General features: G+C 44.6%; 1 protein-coding gene across 4 annotated transcripts; it reads right to left on the bottom strand.

Annotated features, from left to right (window-relative positions):
* Positions 1–5,114: 5,114 nt before the first annotated feature.
* REXO1 (RNA exonuclease 1 homolog) lies at positions 5,115–21,774 on the bottom strand. 4 transcript variants are annotated; one of them, XM_089535483.1, is made up of 16 exons: positions 21,488–21,774; positions 16,178–17,898; positions 15,290–15,379; positions 12,508–12,754; positions 12,079–12,236; positions 11,671–11,808; positions 10,194–10,317; positions 9,663–9,776; positions 9,384–9,521; positions 8,198–8,311; positions 7,764–7,837; positions 7,355–7,465; positions 7,117–7,232; positions 6,665–6,803; positions 6,107–6,227; positions 5,115–5,537 (listed from the first exon to the last, which is right to left on the bottom strand). In XM_089535483.1, exons 1-16 carry the CDS (start codon positions 21,645–21,647, stop codon positions 5,449–5,451), a joined length of 3,654 nt encoding a protein of 1,217 aa, XP_089391609.1. In that variant the 5' UTR covers positions 21,648–21,774; the 3' UTR covers positions 5,115–5,448. The 4 variants fall into 4 exon arrangements, with proteins under 4 accessions (XP_089391609.1, XP_089391610.1, XP_089391612.1 ...); XM_089535484.1 differs by lacking the exon at positions 21,488–21,774 and adding an exon at positions 19,070–19,240; XM_089535486.1 differs by lacking the exons at positions 5,115–5,537; positions 6,107–6,227 and having other exon boundaries at positions 6,671–6,795.
* Between the last annotated feature and the right edge of the window lie 908 nt (positions 21,775–22,682).

The raw sequence follows: 22,682 nt of genomic DNA, 5'->3' as shown, positions 1-22,682 counted from the left end.
TTATGTGTGTGTATATATATATATGTATATAAAATTATATATATTATATATAAAACACTATAATATACATATGTATGTGTATGTATGTGTGTGTGTATTAAATTATATATATATATATATATATATATATATATATATAAAACCATGTATGAAGGCACAAGACAACAAGAACATATAAATTATTATTATTATTATTATTATTATTATACACACACATATATGTAAAACAGTTATATATCATTATGTACACTCACAAGTCACATTCTCTCAGCCTCAGAGGATGGCCATGCCAATCCCATTATATATAGATATATATAGATATAGATATATATGATCCAGTCGCAATAAGTCGGAAACAACTTGATGGCACACGGCAAGGACAGCGACGACAACTGGTGGTGGAAAGCTTTGGATTGAAATTTGGTTTACATGCTTATTTATTTTAGGATAAAACTAAATTGGACAAGGAATTCAATAACCATTTTGTTAGGAAAACTTTGCTGCGGATTTGGTTGAAATATAGGGATAAATGGTGTCCAAGAATCCCATGATGGGCGTCTCCTGCTGAAGCTTTTTTGAAGAGGGAAGTTTATAGCGAGAGTAAATGGATTAGAGATATAGTGATATAATTAAGTTGGATCAAGGTAAACAAAATATTAAATCAGAGGAGGAGATCGTTAATGAAGGTTTTAAGCTCAACTGGTTTTCATATAGACAATTGAGGGAAAGATGTAATATGGATCAAAAAGTGTTGGGCATCGCACCTGCTATCCCAGAATTAGAAAAAGTTGTCAAAGATGACTCAAAGATAAAAAGGATATCAAAATTTTGTAATCTGATTTTGAAATTTGAATTGGAGGAAGAGGTGGTGAAAGACTATATGATCAATTGGGCAAAAGACCTGAATCAAAATATATTGTTAGAACAGTGGGAAAAGACATGGAGAAGACGGATTAAGTATACAAATAACGTGGAAATTAGGGGAAACGGCTATAAATCACTTTTTAGATGGTACTTGACACCATACAAGATTTCTAAAATGTACAAGGGTATGAAAGGCATATGCTGGAAATGTCATAAGGAATTAGGCACTTATATGCATAGCTGGTGGACATGTGAAAAGGCAAAACAATTTTGGAAACTGATCCATGGGGAAATGAAAAACATATTCAAGTTTGATACACGTCCAGACCCTCGGATGTATCTTCTTAATATAATAGACAACAATGAGATGGAAAGAACAAACGGTAAAGTGATTTTTTGGCAATAACTGTGGCCAGAATTCTGTACACTAGATATTGAAAATCCGAGGAGATTCTGTCTATAGATGAATGGAAAATAAAATTGTATGAGATGTATGAAATGGATAATGAAATATGATACATTAGTAAATTTTTATATGGAATGGAACGTATGGACCTCCTCTGTACGACAAGAAGGGAAACCTAATAGATGTATTGCAGTGACCGAGTAATATTAAGATGTGTAAGGCTGGTAAGGTTTGTTATGATGTGTGACTCTATATTCAGTTGTGTATATAACTAGATATTATAGATTGATGAGTAGATACAGGATGGTTATTTAGATTATGGTCAGTTAAATCATACTTGACGGGGGCTGGATTACAAGGTTTAAGATGACAAGGCCATAAGGATATAAAAAGATGGGTAATAGGATTAAATTTCGTAGATTATGTAAAGTGGATATTGAAGTTACGTGGATTATATTCTCCGATAAAAGAGGGAAGTTAAGTATAGAAGCATATTGGAGAACTTCCTTCCTTTATTCAGGTCTGATGTTATTATTTTTTTAATTGTTTTTAATTTTGATTTAGTTCTTAATTAAATTTGGCACGGACGGTCGCTCGTACGTTGCGGTTCCGTGCCGCTTTCCCCAAAGACTTGTGACATTATTTCTCCTCCGTTGTTTCTTTCTTCCCGCCTCGAAGCAAAGCAAAGAGAAACGGGGAAGACAGCTGTCAATCAATCCTGGAAATATTGTATAGCAAACCAGTTAATCTTGGCAGCAGTCTTGCTGGGATTCCTGATAATAGCCTTGTTTCTAGGCGGCTTCTGTTGCAATTCCTATATAAAGCAAAGCAAGGAACGTATCTGACGCACCACAAGACCCATGTGCCTCTTCTCATGGACTGCAATGTCCATCAGTGCTCATATATAGGCATGTATATATACATTATGTATATGTGGTTATATGTTTGTGCGTACTGTATATCTATTGTTCTTGTTGTCTTATGCCTTCAATTTGTTTCCGACTTATGGCGACCCTATCTCTCATATATATATATATATATATATATATATATAATATCGGGTTAGCATGGCCCTGAGAGTGACTTGCAAGTGTATATAATTATATATAACTGTGTATATAGAATTTTGTATATGTGTGTATGTGTGTGTGTATGTCAGTCTTGTTGTCATGTGCCTTTATACATATTACATATACAGTTGTATACACACACACACACACATATATATTATACAGTATATATATATATATATATATATATATATATATATATATATAATTTTATACATATATATGTGTGCGTGTGTGTGTATATATACACACACACATACATAATAGTTTATATATATACACACACACATATATATTATATATCCAGTTATATATACATATACATTTATGTAAATTTATTGGTGACTTGAATGTCAGTGTTAGGGGTCTTGGAGGACAGTTCCCATCATCCTCATAAGGCCTTCCTCTTGAATGGCTTCCGAATTATAATAATGAACCATCCACCTTTTACAGGATTATGAGGATGCTTCATGTGCAAAGAGGGAGGCCTGGGACCTTGATCAATAACCAGACAATGAGAGGTTTGAGAAGGGATCAGAAGCCGGTTCTCACAGAGCCCCTCACCCGGGGGGCGGGGGGGGGACACAGTGGGTTTGAATTGTGTCTACCCAAGTACACCGAGAGATATGCAAATGGAAAGACTTGTTAACACAATGCCATGGAGAAAGCCAGATCAGCCAAGTGTCACCTTTAGCTCTTCTGAAGATGTGGTTCACGGACACAACAGCTGTGGCAAAACCAATGTCGTGTTTTTGCACACTCCTTCTTGTCTATCATCATCATAGAAGTAGGATGCATCCACACTGTAGAAATAATGCAGTTTGATACCACTTTAAGCGTTGCAGCTCCATCCTGAGGAGTCTTGGCATTTGGGTGCACCTGCACTCTGGAAATAATGTGGATTGACACCCTTTTAAATGCTGTAGCTCCATCTGATGTACTCCTAGGACTTGTAGTTTCACTGGGTCTTTTATAGCCTCCTCTGCCAAAGAGCACAGGTGCTTCACAAAACTACAAATCCCAGGATCCGTTAGGATGGAGCCTCAATCATAAACTGTTTAACATCTTCACAGTTCAGGATTCTATGCAAAATTCACATGTGGAATAATTATTTTGTGCAGAATTTTTTTTTCTGTACAGACTGTTTCTTATTCTTAGATTTATTTATATCCCGTTTTATCCCCAAAGTTGGTACCAAAAGCAGCTTACAATTTTAAAAAGAATACCATTAAGAGAGAAGATGAAAGTAGAATTAAACAATCTGTGTGGCCTTTCCTAAGACCATGAAGTGAAAAGCATCTTCACAGCTTCTGACTTATTCTACAAAAACTTGTTTTTTTCCCCCACAGAAAACAACAGGCTCAGGAAATAATTTTCCCGTTTGCAGAATGCTATTTTCTGGGTGGAGAAACATTGTTTTCTGGACGTAAGATGTTGTTTTTCTGGACAAAAACCCAAGTGAAACCCATTGGCGAATTTTGTGCAGATTAAGTCCCAGGTTTGGAAAATTTGGGTTTAGCCCACTTACACTTTTTGGAGGTAAGAAGAATCTGGTCAGGACAGTAGGATATATTTTCAACAACCATCACACTTGGAAAAACAGTTAGGATTTTTTTTTTTTTAATATCGTTGTTTAAAAAAGAAACATTTACAAAATAGTGTTAACCTGGTATGCAGTTGGGCATGTACAAAGTCCACCACTTTGTTACTGTACAGTTTTATTACAAAACGAGAAGGGAATCGCAGCCGGGGGAAAGTGGGCAACTACAGAGGCGGAAACGGTGGTCGCCAACGCTGCATTTTTCTTGCAAAATGAAAAGACCTGGCTTTCTGTGCCTGTGTCTTCTGGTTAAGAAAGACAACAGAGAAGCAAGGCAGAGACTTATAAAGAATATAAACATAATGCTTGTTCTCTTATCCCAGGTTTTTTAATTCTTGGGGAGCTCTCTTACTAAACTACAACTCCTATGATTCTTTAGCAGAGGGGAAGCTATGCTATATAAACCGGTATGAGCCTGCAATAAAAAAGAGCAACCTTGGTTTTATAGGCAACCGTCAACGAGGGCCTCACACATTCCATTTCTAAATCATATAATGCATTTATGCTCGTGTCAGGTAAGGGCGACTTTGAAGGAATGGGAATTGGAAGGCCAGCAAATATTATCTGGTAGTATCAAGGGAAGGATACTCTTTAAGACTGAACTTCACCTTGATTTCCACACCGGACTGACCTCAGATCTGTTGCCCCAGCCTGGGCAATGAAAGCCAGGGGCACAAGAAAGGAGTATTATCTTCTAGGGTGCATCTACACAGTAGGAAAAATGCAGTTTGACACCTTAACTGCCATGGCCCCATTGTATGGGATCCTGGGATATGTAGGTTTACGAGGCACCAGAAGTCCTTGGCAGCAAAGGCAAAAGACCTCGCAAAACTTCAATGCCCCGGAGCACCAGCACTTAAACATGGTGTCAGATTTCATTATTTGCACAGTGTAGATGCATCCCTGATGTTTGAGAAGGCCAGCCGCCCTGCAGATTGGAAAATATAAGATATGTTATGGTTACCTTCTTCTCTGCCCTATCTCATCCATTCGCAGCTCACACGTATCCTTCCTGCCCCACCAACCGTGCCGTAACTCCCTTCTGCCCAGGCCACAATGCCACAGCCGACTCCTGCACCGGCTGCCACCATGCCCAGTTAAATTAAGAACCTAAACTAGAAGCTAGAGTTTAAAATTCATAAATAGGATGGGGTGGGAGAAAGGAGGAAACAAGTTCAGTGCCTCTGGGGTTTATTCCGGCTTTCTCAGACAGGTCTGCCTCCAAATACCCCCTTTTCCAAATCTTGCTCGGAAGGGCAGCATCCTGGCCAACCTTGCAGGGAGCAGCATGCGTTTCACCCTGGCAGCGTGCCTGGGGAGCACAGGTGACCTGTCGCTACACCAGCCAAAAACAGCTGCAGCAGCAGCTTCCTCCCAATTCCTGATGAGGGGGAAAGTCCGGAAGGGCCCTGCTGTTTGGAGAGTAACCTTCCTTCCTTCCTTCCGGAAGTTTGTCTTATTGCACTGTGCCAACAGATGGGGAAAGGAGAGGGACAGCAGGGTGTCTGTCACCGCTTCACTTTGGCGTCTTCCTTGATCTTCCAGATCATCAGCTCCATACAGGCCCGGGCGTCCTCACTGGAGTCATGGCCCTCCACTGCCAAGAACGAGAAAAGCAAGTGGTATAAGGGTTTGAACATTGGACTAGGACTTTGAAGACCAGAATTTGAATTCTCGTTCGATCACAGAAACATATAGAGCAACCTTGGGCAAGTCGCACTCTCTCAGCCTCAGAGGAAGGCAAAGGCAACCCCCTCTGAACAAATCCTGCGAAGAAAACCCTGTGAGAAGTTCTCCTTAAGTCTGAAATGACTAGCAGCAGCAACAACTCACCCTGGAGAAGAGACTATGAGGTGATACAACAGAGCCACCTTTAAATACAGAGGCACCCATGTCTGTCTCTTATGCATCAAATTAAAAAACATGGTTTTATATTAAAGTCTTTGGGCCTTAATCTTATCAATTCTTTTCTTCTCTTTTAATGTGATGATTTATTCAATGTACTTAATTAACTTAAGCAACTTTAATATGCCTGTACTTTCTTGGGTAGCCCAACAGAAGTCTTCTCAGTGTCTCACTCTCTGCAAAGCTAGACATTAAGAGACTGAAGGAAAATGCCACCTGTTCTTCCGGCAACGGTCCTCCTCTCCTGCCTGCAAGTCTTACCGCTGTCCTGGATGATGCGCTTGAGGTAGTCCGCCATCAAGGTGCGCAGTGCACGCTTATAGGGCAGTCCCAGACGGTGAGGGAAGACGATAGCCGTGTCCACCACCGTGCAGTGAATGAGCTGGGTGAAAAGAGGGGGGGATTAGCTCCTTTCTCCCTCCCTGTTATCAAGGCTAGCAATTCTCCACTAATTTTCTGGACAAAGCAAGCAGCATGTCATTGCAGCAACTGTCTTCCTGCCATGAGAAAGCCTTCAAAAACCAGTTTTCAAGGCCCATGAATAATCAGAGACTTATTCTATACCAAGTTTGCATGTGGCAGGAAACAGCACTTTTTCTGCCCAGAAAATAATATTTCTGGGTTGAAATACTATTTTCTGCACAGAAAACACTGTTGCCTGCGGAGGTGTCGATGGGGCAGGGTTTTATGGGGTAGAAAGGAGGCATATTATCTCCAGCCAAGACTTTTGGGGGTGAGCAGAAAGGACACCCCTCCCCAGCCAAGGTATCAGTTTCCAGCTCTACTCATGCAGGGAAAGCAGATCCCTGTTTCATTTACCTTCAGTGCAAACAAATCGCTTTCCAAGCTATGCCCGATGAGGATCGTGTCTGCGCTGAACATGCTAAGAAGGACAGCCTGGACATCCCGGATGCTAATGGAGGTATTTTCCAGATCCGCTTCCGTCACACCTGAAAACCTACCGCCAAGTTAAGATCAGTGTTGGCCATAGAGAGAAAAAACATTCCCGTGAGCTGTTTCTAATGCCCACTTCTTCTTCGCATCTCCCCAAATGTTCACTTTCAGAGTACAAAGCCCATGCTCCACCAACAGAGGAAATTCTATGCCATAACTTTCTGTTCTTGGTCTGGCTTGGCACAGAATGCTGGAGGATAGGACTCAAATCAATGGATTTGATTTACAAGAAAGGAGATCCTGACTAAATATGAAGCAGAGCTTCCAGACATTAAGAGCTGTTTGACACATAGGTGGTGATGTAAAGAGGGCCCTACCTGGTGTTGTAATCCACAACTTTGTGGTCTGGCTTGACAAAGGTGTCATAGACTACTTTTAAGTCTGCATCGATCACAGTGACTCGTGTCAACTCCAGGCCCTGCTTGGTGTAACACTATGGGAAACAAGTGGATTGCTTGAACACAAGATGGTATTCCTTTTTCTCTCTCCCCAATACACAGATCCCTGGTTAAATGGCCACCCTCACACCCACCTCATCCTCTGACTTCCACTCACCATTTCGCAGTCTAAGGCATAGATGCCCGGATAGCCATCTCTGCTGGGCAGTTTTTCAAAGGTCTTGACAAAACCCTCCAGGTTTTCTTTGCGGCCATCATGGACGTGTTGCTTGGGGAAGAAAGAAGGGGAGTTATTATAGGAAAAGTAGTGCCAAGATCAGCAAAGCCATACCACAGGGTTGGGAATACAGCACATCCCACAGCAGGTGGTTGTCTCTCATGTGCGTTCATGCCAAGTCTGATTTGTGGCAATTCTCTCCTAGTGTAAAAGGGCCCTGGGACAGTGTTTTAGTTACATTTCTTTAGTTACAGTAGATTTACGGCCTCACTGCTTCAGTGCTGTTTTAGCCACAGGCTTGTAACAATCTGCTTCTGCTACACCCGATTCTCTGCAATGTATTGCTTACTTTTGCGACTTGGCAGCCAGGAGAGCCCACTGCTCCAGAACAGCAGTTATAATGTGTTTCCCAGCCACCTGGAACTGAGAACAAGGAGAAAAAATACCTTCAGCGACAACTTTCCCAAGCTCTGCATATATATAAACACTGCCTTTTGGCAAGGACTTGGGGATAGGTTCCAGTTTAAATCCTTGGGAACACGGCACTAAAGGGGAAAATGGTAAGGAAGGTAGAGGAAACCAAGTGCAACAGAAAAATCAGTCTCTTCCAGAGTAATTAAGTGCTATATTGACTTGAAAGCATTTAGGATTCACAGCAGTAGCAGTTTAGCAGTTGCAAACAACAACAGGCATCAAGGGCGGAGTGTGAACTGGAATTCAAGTCCAACTCCAGAATATTCTGGAGGAAAGATTGGATTTTTGAAAAATGGTAAATTTAAGTACCTCTCTGCTTGCGTAACTTCCCCCAGTGGTGGACGCATTCTTCTTTACGGACACAGTTCCCAGATGGCGTCACCATGTACTCAGTGCCGCAACGGCAGCAAATTCTGCAAGAACCTTGAAGTACCCAAAACAAACCAAAAAAAAATAATATATATATGAAGAGGATTATGTGTGTAAATAGATTTTTGCTCGGTGAAAGGTTTATGACTATTTTTTACATTCTCAAAAAAGTGTGAGGGGAGGTTGGGGTAATACCTCAGCTAATTATGTAGAAGTATCCTTGGGCATTGCTTCTTTAATAGAAAATTTGGTACCAAAGGAAAAAATAACATGGAAATAATAGGGACAGGTTTCTGTGTATAGTTTTATGTGGGTTTTTCAGAGAAAGATGCTGGCAAAACGTCAGGAATATACTCTTCTAGAACACGACCTCACAACCCGAAAAACCCACAAAAAAACTATGGATGCTGGCAGCGAAACCTTCAACTTCATGTTTCTGTGTATGGTTCTTCAAGCCAACTTATAGCAACGCTATGAATTTCACAGGGTTCACTTAGGCAAGGAATACTCAGAGGTGGTTTGCACAGTTCCTTCCTCTGAAATGGAGACTACAGCAGCTGGGATTCCAAGTTTGTGGGGATTCTTTGCAAAGGTTGAGGGCAGAAGAAAGAGAGGAAGACCACACACCAGATGGATAGAGTCAATTAGGGAGATCATGAGCATGAGCCTGTAAGACTTGAGAAGAGCGGTAGAAAACAGGGAGTCTTGGAGATGTCTCATCTACAGGGTTGCCATGTGTCGAGGTTGACTCAAGGGCAGCTAACAACAACAGCTCCGCAGATCCACTGTTTGTTTCTCCTGTCCCACACTTCTTATAAAATTGATATTAATGGTACAAGGTGGAAGGAGAATATGACATTTATTCAATATCAAACACCACAAATGTCAAAGGGGGGATGCTCTGTGACTTCACTCCCTTGTGGCAGTAGATAACTGAAACAGGAATCAAAACACAGGAATTAATAGGAACTCAGAGGGATGTCGGACAGCGCTTCCAACTCTATGATCCCATGATTCTATGCAAATCTGAACTTCATCCCCACCCACACGCATCTTGGGATAAGGATCAGCTACTCATAATCCCGAAAGCTCTCTCCACGCCTGGCTCAGATCCAGGAAAACTCACTCTCCGGGGTTTTCTTCTCTTCCACAGTGAAGACAACAGCACGGCCTGGTTTCTCAGGACACGGCAAGGGGTAGCCATGCAGTTTCAGATCATCCTCTGTCATGAGATACTCCTTGAGTCTTCGGTACAAGGTAGGCCCTGAGGATGAAAAAAGCTAGGAAACATTTCTTTGTTCACATCACACAATCGTCATGAAAGACACAGAAAAGTGGAAGACAGTAGTCAGAGAGAAAAACTGCCCCAGAAGTGACCATGCACTTAACCCGAAAAGAGACATACCTGTCAGGTCTTCCACCCGCAAAGGTGTAGTGCGGTTAAAGGAGAAGCTTGTCTTGGCTGCCAATTTCCCTCCCAGCATGGCTTCGTGAGAAACCACTTTCCGGTTGCTGGCCTCTAGATGGGAAAGACAGGCACAAAAGGGGTATGTTAACAAGCGTGCTATCAAGATGACGGAAATAAACAGGTTTGTACTTGAGTGTTTCGAAACTAACGCACTGTGCTTTCATCTCCGAGAGAGCTTTAAAGCTGAAAAAACATCCCTGGGATTGCATCCAGAAACAGGTCACACACCTTGTGGTGTGGTCTGTCTGTCTGTCTATCTATTTCATTTGTATACTGCCTTTTTCCCAGAATGAAATCCAAGGCAGATCTCAAAGAAAATCAGTTTAAAAGGCTATAGGGAGATAGCTGTCAGGACAGGCAAACATTGTTACATACACAGTCAAAAGGCCTGAGAACGCAGATTTGGGGGACATAAGAAGCAGCAATGAAGCAAAAGTTCTGATGTTGAAAATCAGAGGTGGTACATACTGTGAGCATCTTGCGAGGGACTGGGAAGCAGGCTTCTCAGCTTCTTCAAGGTGTTCACGGCCACGTTCAGGTAGATGTTCCGGCTGGTGCTCCGGTCATATGCCACTTTCTCCTCCGACAAGGCCTACAAATGGCATCACTGTCAGCACTTTGGGTTTTGGCAGACAGATGCTTTTGCCCCTTGGCTATAGAAACCAACTAAAATAAGAACCTTGATGGCAATCCAGTTGAGAATTTGAGACCAGTAGTTTTCAGGCTGAAATGTGAGCCCAGTTGTTAGGACAAGCCTGCGGTTCGGCCAAGAGCAGAAACTGGGGACTGCCATGAGTCTGCTCCTTCTTAGAATCATAGAATCGTAGAGTTGGAAGAGACCGCAAGGGCCATCCAGTCCAACCCCTTGCCATGCAGGAAATCTAAATCAAAGCATCCCAAATAAATGGCCATCTAGCCTCTGTTTAAAGACCTCTAAGGAAGGAGACTCCACTGCACTTCAAGGAATTGTCTTCCACTGCCGAACAGCCCTTACTGTCAGGAAGTTCCTCCTAACGTTGAGGCGGAATCTCTTTTCCTGGAGCTTGCATCCATTGCTCCGGGTCCTAGTCTCTGGAGCAGCAGAAAACAAGCTTGCTCCCTCATCAATATGACATCCCTTCAAATATTTAATCAGGGCTATCATATCACCTCTTAACCTTCTCTTCTCCAGGCTAAACATCCCCAGCTCCCTAAGTCGTTCCTCACAGGGCATGGCTTCCAGACCTTTCACCATTTTAGTCGCCCTCCTTTGGACACGCTTTTCTTGCCAGCAATTGCCCCTTCAGTAATTATTAGGGGAAAGGCTGCTGGTTTTGTCCTGGGGATTTTCTTAACAACTCCTTCCAAGTGATCACTTCCAACATTCCTTCAGCCACACAATGCAACCAGACCACACTGACCCCTCAACATGAAATCTAAAGTGACCATGAGGTCACTTCTGTTTTTTGTTTTGTTTTTTAAAAGAAGACTTTGGCCAAAAATAAGGTGTGATTTATTTATTTTTCAAATAAGGTGTGTTTTAGCCCTAGAGGTTTGCATTTTTGGTTTTGTGACAACCCAATTTTATTTTGTGAAACACATTTTTCTGGTTGTTGTGATGTGCCTTCAAGTCATTATGGTGACACTAAGGCGAACTGATCACAGGATTTTCCTGGCAAGATTTGTTCAGAGAGGGTTTACCTTTGCTTTCCTCTGAGGCTGAGAATGCGTGACTTGCTCCAGGTCACCCAATGACTGAGTGGGGATTTGAACCTTGGTCTCCAGAGTCCTAGTCCACCACTCCCTCTTGGGCACACACAAGAAAAGCCTTTGGGATGAGGGTGTGACTAAGAATGTATTACTGTTATAAAGCAGTTTTCTGGCTTGTGAACAGTTCTTTTCATTTAGAATTCTCTGCCCCCAACCCACCCCAAAAAAACATCTCCTGCCCTCTTGAGACACAAACCTTGTCAAACGCTTCCTGCTGTGAAGAGCATGACTTCAGGCACTCATCAATGAAGAGGTTGAGGTACCTCTGCCGGATGTTGGTGGGGACTTTTGCACCAAACTCTGTGGGAATGACCGGCCTTTTTAAAGTCGCACTCTGGAGACAGAAATGGGAGCAAAATGGGATGCTTGAGAAACCATGTCACTGCAGGTACTCCCCAAATTATGGATCAGAAATGGGAATGGGCCTGATTATCTCCCCCCCCCCCCCACCAAAAAAAAAAGTTGCAAACTGATTTCAAACCTGTTTCTTGCCCCAAATTGTTTTAAGCATGTTTTTAAAGAATCTACTTGCTGTGCACTGCTTTTAGACCCTGCTAAGAATAAAAGCAATAATGCTTTTGATTGCCTTGAATAAACAATATACCTGCAGCGTGGGAGCATGAGCAACCCTTTTGGGGGTATTTGTGGATGTTGTCTTGGATGCCATGCCAGCGAGTGTACGAGCTTTCAAGGACACAGGGTCGGCACTTTTGGAAGGTACAGTGATCCCAGGCGGAAGAGTTTTCTTGAGACTTCCCTGGGCTGAAGTAACAGAGAGGCAGAGCGGAACAAAAAACAAAACTGAGAATGGAGCCTATCTCCAAGAGCTTGCTCTAAGCTTTCAGAACAGTGAAAAACTTCCATGGGGAGAATCAATGACCAGCTCATAATAAATATAGCTGATCATTACGAGATGGGCAAATCTGTGAACGCCAATTAATGGGCCATAATGAAAAATACTTCCAAATCTAACAGACTTAGGCAGTTTCCCCAACAGAAAAAAAAAAAGACAGACGCAGAATTGCTGACCTACCAGACTTCACCGCCACAGGAGAAACTGCATTAGGCACGTGGGCAATCCGTTTCTTCTCCCCTTTGTGCATCCCGAGGGAAGGGCGTCTCTGGAGATTCGGAGGCAACTGTCTGATGTGCGCTTGCTGCTGTTGCTGCTGGGCTAGCTGCATGGCCTGTTTCTGAGCTTGTTGGATCCTCTGGTAGCAGACTTCCTGGGCTGTTGGGGGTCGGTATGGGCGGATCACTGGCTTGCTTGGGGCTTCAGCCTGTAGGGGAAAGCAGTGGGCAGATTGCTGCTGAGAAAGCAGTGATGGAGCATGGCAGGTTAGAACTGGGCACCAAGATCAGCAACAAAAGTGATGGCCACAAAGAAAAGGATAAAACCAACAAACCCCATCCTGGTTCTCTCCTACATAAAATGCAAAAGGCTCTCTGAAGACACCCCAAGCTACACAACTCTCCCCTTGTGCAGGTCAACCAGTTCATTCCCAAACTGTCTTATGGGAGAACTCCAGCACCACTCATATTGGAGGGGCACCCTACACCCTCATCCTGACTTGCATGACAGGCAGAAGCTAAAGTCATTACATCCCTTCTTAAGAGATGCAAAATTTCTAGAAATTTTGAAGCGTGGGGGCAGTGCTTTTTTCCCTAATTTTGGCAGAAATTCTGAAAAAAATGCTATATCTAATGGTAAGATCCTTGCCATAGCTGAAGGAGTTGGGAATCAAACAGTACAAAAGTAGCAGAGCTGGGGCCAGAGTCAAAAGTTTAGTGTACTGATTTGACAGCACTGTTTCCAGTGGAAAATGGTTTCAGAAAGCAAACATTTATTTTTTTCTGGGTTTCTTTTTCTGGCTTTGACATCTCTACTCATCCCCATCTGAAACACAAACTCTTTCAACAAAGCAGCTCAGCATTACTGCTAAAAAGCTGCAAATATTTGAGTTATGGGATTTTTCCAAACCACTTCACCCAAGTGCCCCTTATCTCTCTCTAGGTTGCGGTGGACGGCAGTCTTAATGGATCAATAGGTGGAAGACATGCAGTCAGGTGGAAGGCACAATGTGTTGACCACTGGCCTTGCTTATTGAAACAACGAGCGCATGGCCAGATGAGGCAAACAAACATATCCACAGACACCTTGTGAAAACGTGAAGCCATTACAACTTCTGACATACATTTCCCTGAACCTTTTAGTTCTGCACGTTCAAAGTGTTTCTGACTTACAGAGATCCCGGAGTGGGATTATCCTGGCAAGATTGGGTCAGAGAAGTTTTGCTGCAGCTTTCCTCTGAGAAAGTGTTGCCCAAAGTCACACAGTGGTTTCTGTAGCTCAGAAGGGATTTGAACCCTGGTATCCCAGAGTCTTAGACCAACACTCACACCATGTCACTATGCTCCCAAGTTGTGAAATTCCCAGCCACAGGAGACTCAGTTGGCCCCCTCTCAGTTGCCTTTTCGCCAGCAGGCAAAGAACTTTCTGTTTAGATAGGTCTTCAATTCTTAACTCACTATAGCAGAAGGATCTACTAACAGGGTGTACTATGCTTTTACCCTTTTAACTATGGGCCCAAACAGACAGAGCAAAATAAGGCTGCTTTGTGTCACTTTGGAGGTATGCTGTTTAAATGACAAACACATCTTAAGAGGCTAAAACGGCGCTCCAGTCCTCTTAGGACGCATGAAGAATTTAAACAGCATACCTCCAAAGTGACCCAAAGCAGATTTATTTTGGCCTGTCTGTTCGGGCCTTATATTTCAATGTGTTTTAAAACTGTTTTAATTTAGTGCTTTCAATAAAATTGTTTATTTAATGGTTTTTAAACATTTGTATCAAATAGGCTCTAGGATGTAGTTTGCTTCATTTCTGGGAGAAAAACAGGATATAAATTGAGTAAACAAATAAATAAGTTAAAAGTTGCCCAGATTGGCAAATGTTCCTAAACCTTATAGCAGTGGCTTCCACTCTTTAACTGTGTCCTGTGTTGAAGAAGTCCTTCTTTTTATCTCTCCTGACTCCCCTATCATTTTGGCTCAGAGGATGACCCCACTGGGTTCTACTATTACAAGAGAGGGGGAAAACCTCCTCCATGTCTACTCTCCACGTCATGCCTAAACTGAGGCGGCTCTGTCAAAGATAGGAGAGTCAGTGTGGTGTAACGGTTTGAATGTTGGACTACAACTCTGAAGATAAGGCTTTGAATCCCTGCTCAGTCATGGAAACCCACTGGGTGACCTTGGGCAAGTTACACACTCAGCCTCAAAAGAAAGCCATGACAACTCCCCTCTGAACAAACCATACCAAGAAAAGCCTGTGACAGGGGCGCTTTAGGCTTGTCTTGCAGTTACAGCAATAACCATCAAAGATAATAATTAATAATAATAATTTGTTTTATTTATATACCGCTATTCCAAAGATCATAGCGGTGAACAGCAAGTAAGCTAATTTGCCCCCAACAGTCTGGGTACTCATTTTAGCGACCTCGGAAGGATGCAAGCCTGAGTCAAGCTTGGGCCCTTTTGCTGGTCTTGAACTCGCAACCTTGTGGTTTTGAGTGAATGGCTGCAGTACAGGCATTTAACCACTGCGCCACCAGGGATAATTTTCTGCCCTCAGTTTTAAAGCTTTTGTCCCATGCCTATCTCACATACAACATTCTCACCCTTTCTATGCCCTGGGTGAAATCTGTGGATATGTCCAGACCATCACGAGCAGAAATGGAGGAAGACTGGACCTTAGCACCCAAGCCCAGTCCAAAGGATACATCTTCTTGGGCAGGACTCTGAAACCCACTTACGCTTTCTTGCTTCGCAACGTGAGAGATCCTTTTTCTCTGGCCAGGAAAGAGTGTGGTTGTCTTTTCCTCGACCCCTTCCTCTTTTGATGACTGAAGTAGGAACAGAGAGAGAGAATGAAGAGCACATCTGCCAAAAGAGCCATGTGGCTTTTTTTAACCCCAAAATGTGTTTTTTTTAAAGAGACCTATTCCATAATGATCAAGCCACAAAAGGGCACATCCACTGAAACAGCAGAGGAAAACCAAGGTGCACATGGGTGCATAACCAAAGACTACCAGCACCTATCTGAGCCATGGGTAAGAGGCTGTTTCAGGAGGGTCAGAAACCCAGTTGACACTGAAAGGTCTAGGAGACATGCACCCTTCTGCCATAGACACAGTCACATCTCTAATCTATTATTTCAGAGTGGCCAACGTCTAGCCCAAAAGTAATCTTACTTTTCTTCACCGTTACTGTTTAAAACTCAGAAAGGACTTTAAGTCTTTACAGTTCAAAACACAAAGCAGAGAGATAGTAAAAGATCTGCTGTGAGTGCAGCGCTGCTTAGCTCAACCTGGCAATGAAGCTGCCAGAAATCTAATTTTGTAGGTTTTTTTGTGGGTTTTTCGGGCTATGTGGCCATGTTCTAGAATCTAATTCTAATCTAATCTAATCAATCTAATTTTGGTTTTGAAAAGGCATGTCTGTGTGTGTTTGAGCTTTCAGGGTAAGCAAATTTGGCTATAAAAAGGATGATTTAGGGAGGTGAGGGCCCCAAAAATTTAGGGAAGTGAGGGCCCCAAGTGCTTTGTCTACCACTTGAATGAACTGTCACACATGGGATTGGGATGCAGAGCTAGGAATTCCCATGCCATGTTGGCTTAACCAGACATACATACACCCTTCACCTGTTTGCCAAGCCGGCCTTTGTCTTCCGTTTTGATGTCAGTGGACTCATTAAAAATCCGAAGGCACTCCTCCATTGGGTCAGATTCAAAGTCCAGGTCCCTCTCAAGGATGGAGTAATCAACATCATCGGAAGAAGAGGAGGATGATGATGAAGGGGGTGCCTTGGACAACTTGGGACGCTTGGCGCCCATCACCCCATTACCTCGGGGCAAAGGGGAACAGCCATCATCCCCGTCCGAGTCCGAACTCACATTGTGAAACACAACAGGAGGGGGCTGAGCATCCTGTACCTCATCCCCGCTCTCATCCCCAAAGAGGTCAACATGGCTCAGAGCCCGCTGTTTACCCTTGCATTTGGCCACCGAGATTGCCAGCCCCCCTTTGGGCTTCTCAGAAGAAGGTCGCTTCCCCTTCCCATCTTTCTGTTCTGTCTTAGACGACTCTGCCTTCCTTTTCGGATCAGCAGGCTTAGGCTTGCTTGCTTTTTTACCACCTTCCACTTTCTCAATGCCTGAACTTTTGCTCGTTTTTTTGTTCTTGACCAGGCTCTCCTCCTTACCCCTGACCTCTTCTGGAGATTTCAGTTTGCCGTGCTCCTTGTTCTGCCCATCAACTTGGCGCTTGCTGTGTTTCTCTTTCATCCTCTCCCCGTTTCTGTGGTTTGCCTTCACTTCCACCTTCTCCTTGTGGCTCTCTTTGCCATGGTCTTTCTTTCTCTCTGTCTTATAGCCCTCAGCCGTTTTCTTCTTCAGTTTGTCTTTTGGCACCCCTTTGCCCTTCTCTTCCTCTTTTCCACCCTCACCAGAAGGTGCTTTTGACAGCTTAGGGCGGTCCTCTTTTGGGGACTTTCCAACAAGGGCTGCCAGAGGGGTTTCAATGTCCTCCATGTCATACTGCACAGCTGTCTCTTTCATCTCCCGTGAACTGGTACCTGCTTGCTGGGTTACTTTCTTGTTGGTTCCCAACCTCTGTGGGGGCTTGCTTTCCGCACCACAGTTCGATTTTGGAGGGGAGACACAGGCTGCTTCACGTTCTTCTTCCGAGTCTGAGAACCTGGCCACCGGTTCAGGGGTGCTAGCTGAGTCGCAGAATTTCTTGAGCGAGGGAGAATAGGCTTCCCCATGGTTAGCCCCTCTTTTGCGCTTGGTCCCTTTCTGCTCTTTGGCTTTGCTCAAGAGCCTTGCGGAGTAATTGGAAAGGGGGTCATACTCCAAATCGGTTGAGGGCTTGGAGTTGTCAATGACGTATTTGCTGTTCCCAGAGGAAGTGCTATATTTCTTGGGCTGGGAGACTATGGTGGGCACGTATTCCAGAGAGCTGCCTTTAGACTTGGCAGGACTGAAAGTATCCAAAGTGTATTTGCTAGATGTACTAACAGCAGCCCCAGTAAGAGGGGTAGGGTTGTAGTCAGTGCTACAACAGGCATCGTAGTTCCCTGGGGTATATTCCAGAGAAGGGAATGTGTTGGATGTGGCTAACCCATCAGTCTCAGAAGTGAGCAACGGAGTCTCCGACGAGCTGTACTCTTTTGCCGTCTCCAGCAGTTCCTGGTACTTCTTCCTGTCGCGCTCGTATTCATCCTTCGCTGCTTCGATGGCTTTGTTGACCAGTTCGAGTTCCAGAATGCCAGCCGCTGGTTCGGGGATCTCCTCCAAGAGACCATTGCTACTCTGGGCCGCAGGTTTAGGAAGTTCTGGGTTGTAAGGGTCATAGCCGCATGCTGTGGAAGGAAGAGGAAACAAAAATGTTTGTGTCAGGCTTGTTATTAGAATCTGCATCAATTCTAACGGTGCCTTTTCACTATTAACATATTGGATAAATGGGAACTAATTTAAATAAAATGCACTTAAATATAGTATCTTATGGAGTAAAGGAAAAGTTTTTTTAAATACGATTTTGTTGATGTGTGACTTCAAGTCATTTCTGACTCATGGCAATTCTGCTGCGAACCTATCACAGGGTTTTCTTGGCAAGATTTGTTCAGAGGGGGGTTGCCTTTGCCTTCTTCTGAGACTGAGAGAGTGTGACTTGCCCAAGGGCACCTAATGGATGTCCATGGCCAAGAGGAGATTCAAACCTTGGTCTCCAGAGTTGTAGCCTAAGGCTCATGCCACACTGGCTCACTGAGACAATATTTCAATAGCTAGATTAAAAAGACAACTTCTGAGAGCGTCAAGAAAGCCTTTCTTTCTTTCTTTCTTTTGTTCTTTCATCAGTTTCTTAGGTCTGTACTTTCCTGACCTTCCCCTGAACAACAGAGGTAAGACTACCAGGACTTTGGCAAAAGGCTTGGTTTGCATCTGTCACACTTGCCTTCCACCGAAAGATTATTTCTCTTCTTCCACCTTACCCCAAGAGCACTCAGTGTGCCAGATGAAGTTTCTTTTAACTGGAAACTAACTTTTTACAAAATTCAAATCTATATATACTTCCCAAATCCCATAACTTAAAAACAAGTGTCTACTGGGGGGAGGAAGGAGGAAACGACTCCCCAGATAGAATCATAGAAGAGAGTGCAAGGGCCATCCAGTTCAACCCCCTGCCATGCACATTCTTCAGCAAGATGTTCCCGAAAACACAAGTGAAAAGCAGCTTTAGAAACTCTTCTAAGTTTCAGCCATTCAAAATCTGCATTAATATTCTTTTTTTAAAAAACGAGACGGGGACATTTATGCCGAACACCTGCAGTTCAAAGCTGAACCTGCCGTCTATAATTAGCAAGAAAAAGACCTTCAAGAGAAGATTGCTTGAACATTCGTCAAACTTGCCCCCCTTCATCTCACACACACCAAGCAAAGATTATTTTAGTAACCTATTTAGAAAACAGGAGCAGAAAACCAAATCCATGGAAGGAAAGAGATACATAATTGCTACAAATATTAATTTCTCACCTCTTATAGGGATATTCCAGAAGTTAAAACCAAGGATGCTAATATACAAATATGAGTTCTCCACATTCAGCGGCACATTAGCCAGATCAATGTACAGAAGTGGGGGGGGAAAACACCATGACTCTTCTGTCATCTTAAAAGACTGACAAATGTATTATTAGGGCAAGTGCTGTGATGGACATACAGAGGCTTTTAAGGTCCAAGAAGACTTGTAGATTTTAATTTTTTTCTTTTCTTGTTGCATGGAGGGAATGGGAAAGTCTGCAAATTCAGCAACCCTCTCAAAGGGGGACCCAGAAAGCTACTCGCCTGGAAGGGAGTCCCAGTTCACCCCAAGTGAACAGTCTTCCCAAAATCATATTTCTCCCCAGAAGAAACCCTCTGCTTCCCCAACCCACATAAATAAAGAATATTTGCATCTTTTGTAGCTGGGATGCCTTTGTTACCTGAGCTCTCGCGTATCAGCAAGCAGCGGAGGTATTTGTTCATGCTTTTGCCCCAAAGGCTCTCCACCCACTTTATTATTATTATTATTATTATTATTATTATTATTATTATTATTTCCTCTGCAGCCTTCCGCCATCCGGACACGGAAAGATGTCATACCGTCCAGCCATGGTTGCCTGTTTCTGGGCAGCAAAGACAACTCAGAAGTGGAAAGAGGAGCAGCCAGGAAACCCTGTCAGTTTCGCACGGCTCTTAAAGAGACACTCCCCTTTACAGCAAAGGAACCACTTATTTCCCAAATAAATAGGACTTATGGGTTTATAGATCTTCATTTAGGTCCAAACCACACTGGAGAAATAACCTGGTTTGGTCCCGTTTTAACTGCCCTGGCCTAAGGCTATGGAATTCTGGGAGTAGGAGTTTGTTGTGGGGCCCAGAGGGCAGTTAAACTGGGACCAAACAAGGATATTTCTCCAGTCTAGATGCAGCCATAGAATCCCAGCATGGAAAGAGGGTCCCAAAGGCCATCGATTCCATCCTCTCCGCTCAAGATTTCCATCTAAAGCAGTGGTTCCCCAAACTGTGCCCTTTGAGAGATGTTTGGATTTCGGCTCCCAGAAGCCTCTGCCATGTTGGCCAACAGTCTGGGATTCTGGGAGCTGAAGTCCAAAATCCCTCCAAGGGCAGAGTCTGGGGATCTCTGATCTAAAGCATCCGCAGAAGGGAGCTCTCCATCCTCTTTTGGAAGATGTCCTGAGAAGAAGACCTCGCCATCTTTTTCGGGTCCCTGGTTCCGCTGCCAAGCCAGAAGTTCCTTCCAATGTTCAACCAAAATCTGCCCTCCTGGAACTGAAGACCATTAGACCTCTCTGGGGCAGCAGAGACCAAACCTGGCCCTTTCTCTCTTGGAGGAACCCTGGAGCTATTTATACCTTAGGTATTGAAAGAGAGGCCTGTCTTTCATCTCTTTCGTTCCCTCTGAAATGCCTCTGAGCGTGTGCAGAGTGCCTCTAACCACAACAGAGGCCTCTCTCTGACCCCCTACTCCTCTCTCCCTCGCCCTCTGAGCATGCGCAAAGTCCCTTTCTCCTTGTCTTTTGTATCTTCTCCCCACCAACCTTAAAGTGCCCCTGAGCCTCTGCAGAGAGTGCCTTCCTCTGAAACCAACCCTTGTATTCCCTCTTCTCTAGTCCCACCCCTGGAGAGCTTCTGAACATGGACTGAGTTCCTCGAAACAACAACATAGGCCCCTCCTTGACCCCCTATTTTTTCCTCCCGGTGCCAAGGCATCTCTGAGCATGTGCAGAGTGCCTTCCCCCGAAGACAGCCTTTGGCTTCCATCTTCTCCATCCCCACCCCGCCAATGTAGTGCCTCTGGGCATGTGCAGAATGCCTTCCACAACAACCGAGGCTTCTTCTTGACCCTCCCACCTCTGAAGAGCCCCTGAGCATGTGCAGAGTGCCTTGAACCACAAAGCGTCTCTCCCTGAGCCCCCCTTCATTTCCTCCTCCCACCCCTCCTCCAAATCGCCTCTGAGCATGTGCAGAGTGTCTTTCTCTGCCTTTCATCTTCTCCATCCACTCCTACCCTTGAAGTGCCTCTGAGCAGCGGCAGAGAGCCTTCCTCTCTGAAGACAACCTTTGCCTTTCATCTTCTCCATCCCCACCCCGCCAATGAAGTGCCTCTGGGCATGTGCAGAGTGACTTTAACCACAACAAAGGCCTCTCCCTGACCCCCCCCCCATTTCCCTTTCCCACTTCCAAAGTGCCTCTGAGCATGTGCAGAGTGCCTTTCTCTGAGACCGATCCTTGTCTTCCACCTTCCCCGTCCCCACTGCCCTCGACGTTCCTCTGCCTCTGAGCATGTGCAGAGTGCCTTTCATGGCAGCCAGCCCTTGCCTTCCCCCTTCTCCATTCCCTCGAGGCTGCTCTGCCTCTGAGCGTGTGCGGAGAGAGTGCCGGCCCCTTTACCTGCCGCTCTTCCTCGCCGGGGGAGAGGCGCCGGGGCTGGGGCCGGGACCTGGGCGTCGTGAGGGGCTCCCGGCGGGTGTCGGAAGTGGCAGTAGGGCCTCCCGCAGCCCTGCCCGAAAGGGCACTCGACGCCGCGGAAGAAGCCGCTGGAGCGGAGCATCCCGGGCGGCTGCGGCGGGGCATGAGGGGCCGGCCTGGAAAAGGCGACCCCGCGGCGCCCCTCAACCGCCGCCTCAGCGGGCCTCCTCTTTCCTCCTCCTCACTTCAGGCCGCCACCATCTTGACTGTGGGCACGGCACTGGGAGCAGGAGACTACGCATGCGCAGTGGCGGGGAAGCTTTGACGGCAGCCATATCTACTAATGGCAAATGGAGACCGCGCATGCGCACGTATGCCTCGCCCGCCTCTACCTTGATAGAAGTTGACAGCGCAAACGCGCATGCTCCTGAAGGAAACAGGAAATGACGTAAAGCAAGGGCGTTTTGCCGGTATTGGGAGTTATGGCGGAACCACTGTCGCTACCATTTTGTGAAAGGGCAAAAAAAAAGTTGAAGGAACGAAGGCGCCTAAAGCGCATGCTCACCCCAAGCGAGGTCCTCAACTGGGAGAGGTGGCCTCGCAAAACGCCTGGTCTAAAATGAGAATGCCTTAAATATCAATAAATGGAATTAAAAATTGAACAAAAAGAGGAGTGTATTTTGGAATCTGCAACATTTTCTGAAACATGAAAAAAAATACTAAAGGATTGGAAGGAATTTCTGATGTTGCCAACTTCTTCAACAGGCAGAGCTCCTCTGCATTTTAAGAAACAAAGGAGCTGTGTACCAAACCACAGTGAAAGATCTATGGCTCCTCACCTTCTCCTCCCAAAAGGCCAGATACAGATATCAGTCACACTGACTTACTGGATGTTTACCTCATACACTTTTAGAGACAGAGGAGCATTTCCAGCAGGGACAACAACAAAGTGGCAATATAACCTAATTACATTACTTCAGTGTATGGTTTAGATTTCCTCCCCTTCTTTCCCCCCTCAATGAAATGACAGCAACTGCATCCACACTACAGAATTAATCCAGTTTGACCCCATTTTGACTGCCAGTTCCATCCTGTGGAATCCTGGGATTTGTAGTTTTCTGGGGCACCTGAGTCTATGGTGGATTTCCACAGCAACCTAGGTCTCCCAGCGTCATAG

Source organism: Sceloporus occidentalis, unplaced genomic scaffold (assembly GCF_023333645.1).
Source record: "Sceloporus occidentalis isolate IW3139 unplaced genomic scaffold, rSceOcc1.0.p SCAF_8, whole genome shotgun sequence".
Lineage (NCBI taxonomy): Eukaryota > Metazoa > Chordata > Lepidosauria > Squamata > Phrynosomatidae > Sceloporus > Sceloporus occidentalis.
The sequence above is the reverse complement of the archived record's forward strand: the minus strand, read 5'-3'. Positions and strand labels throughout refer to the sequence as shown.

Excerpts from the sequence above, each read along its gene's own strand:
- REXO1 (XM_089535483.1), bottom strand. The coding sequence starts at position 21,647 with ATGCTCCGCTCCAGCGGCTTCTTCCGCGGCGTCGAGTGCCCTTTCGGG. Across the intron at positions 9,522-9,662 it reads GCGGGTGGAAGACCTGACAG|GGCCTACCTTGTACCGAAGA; the intron begins GTATGTCTCTTT and ends TTTCATCCTCAG. Across the intron at positions 5,538-6,106 it reads GCGCATCATCCAGGACAGCG|TGGAGGGCCATGACTCCAGT; the intron begins GTAAGACTTGCA and ends CGTTCTTGGCAG.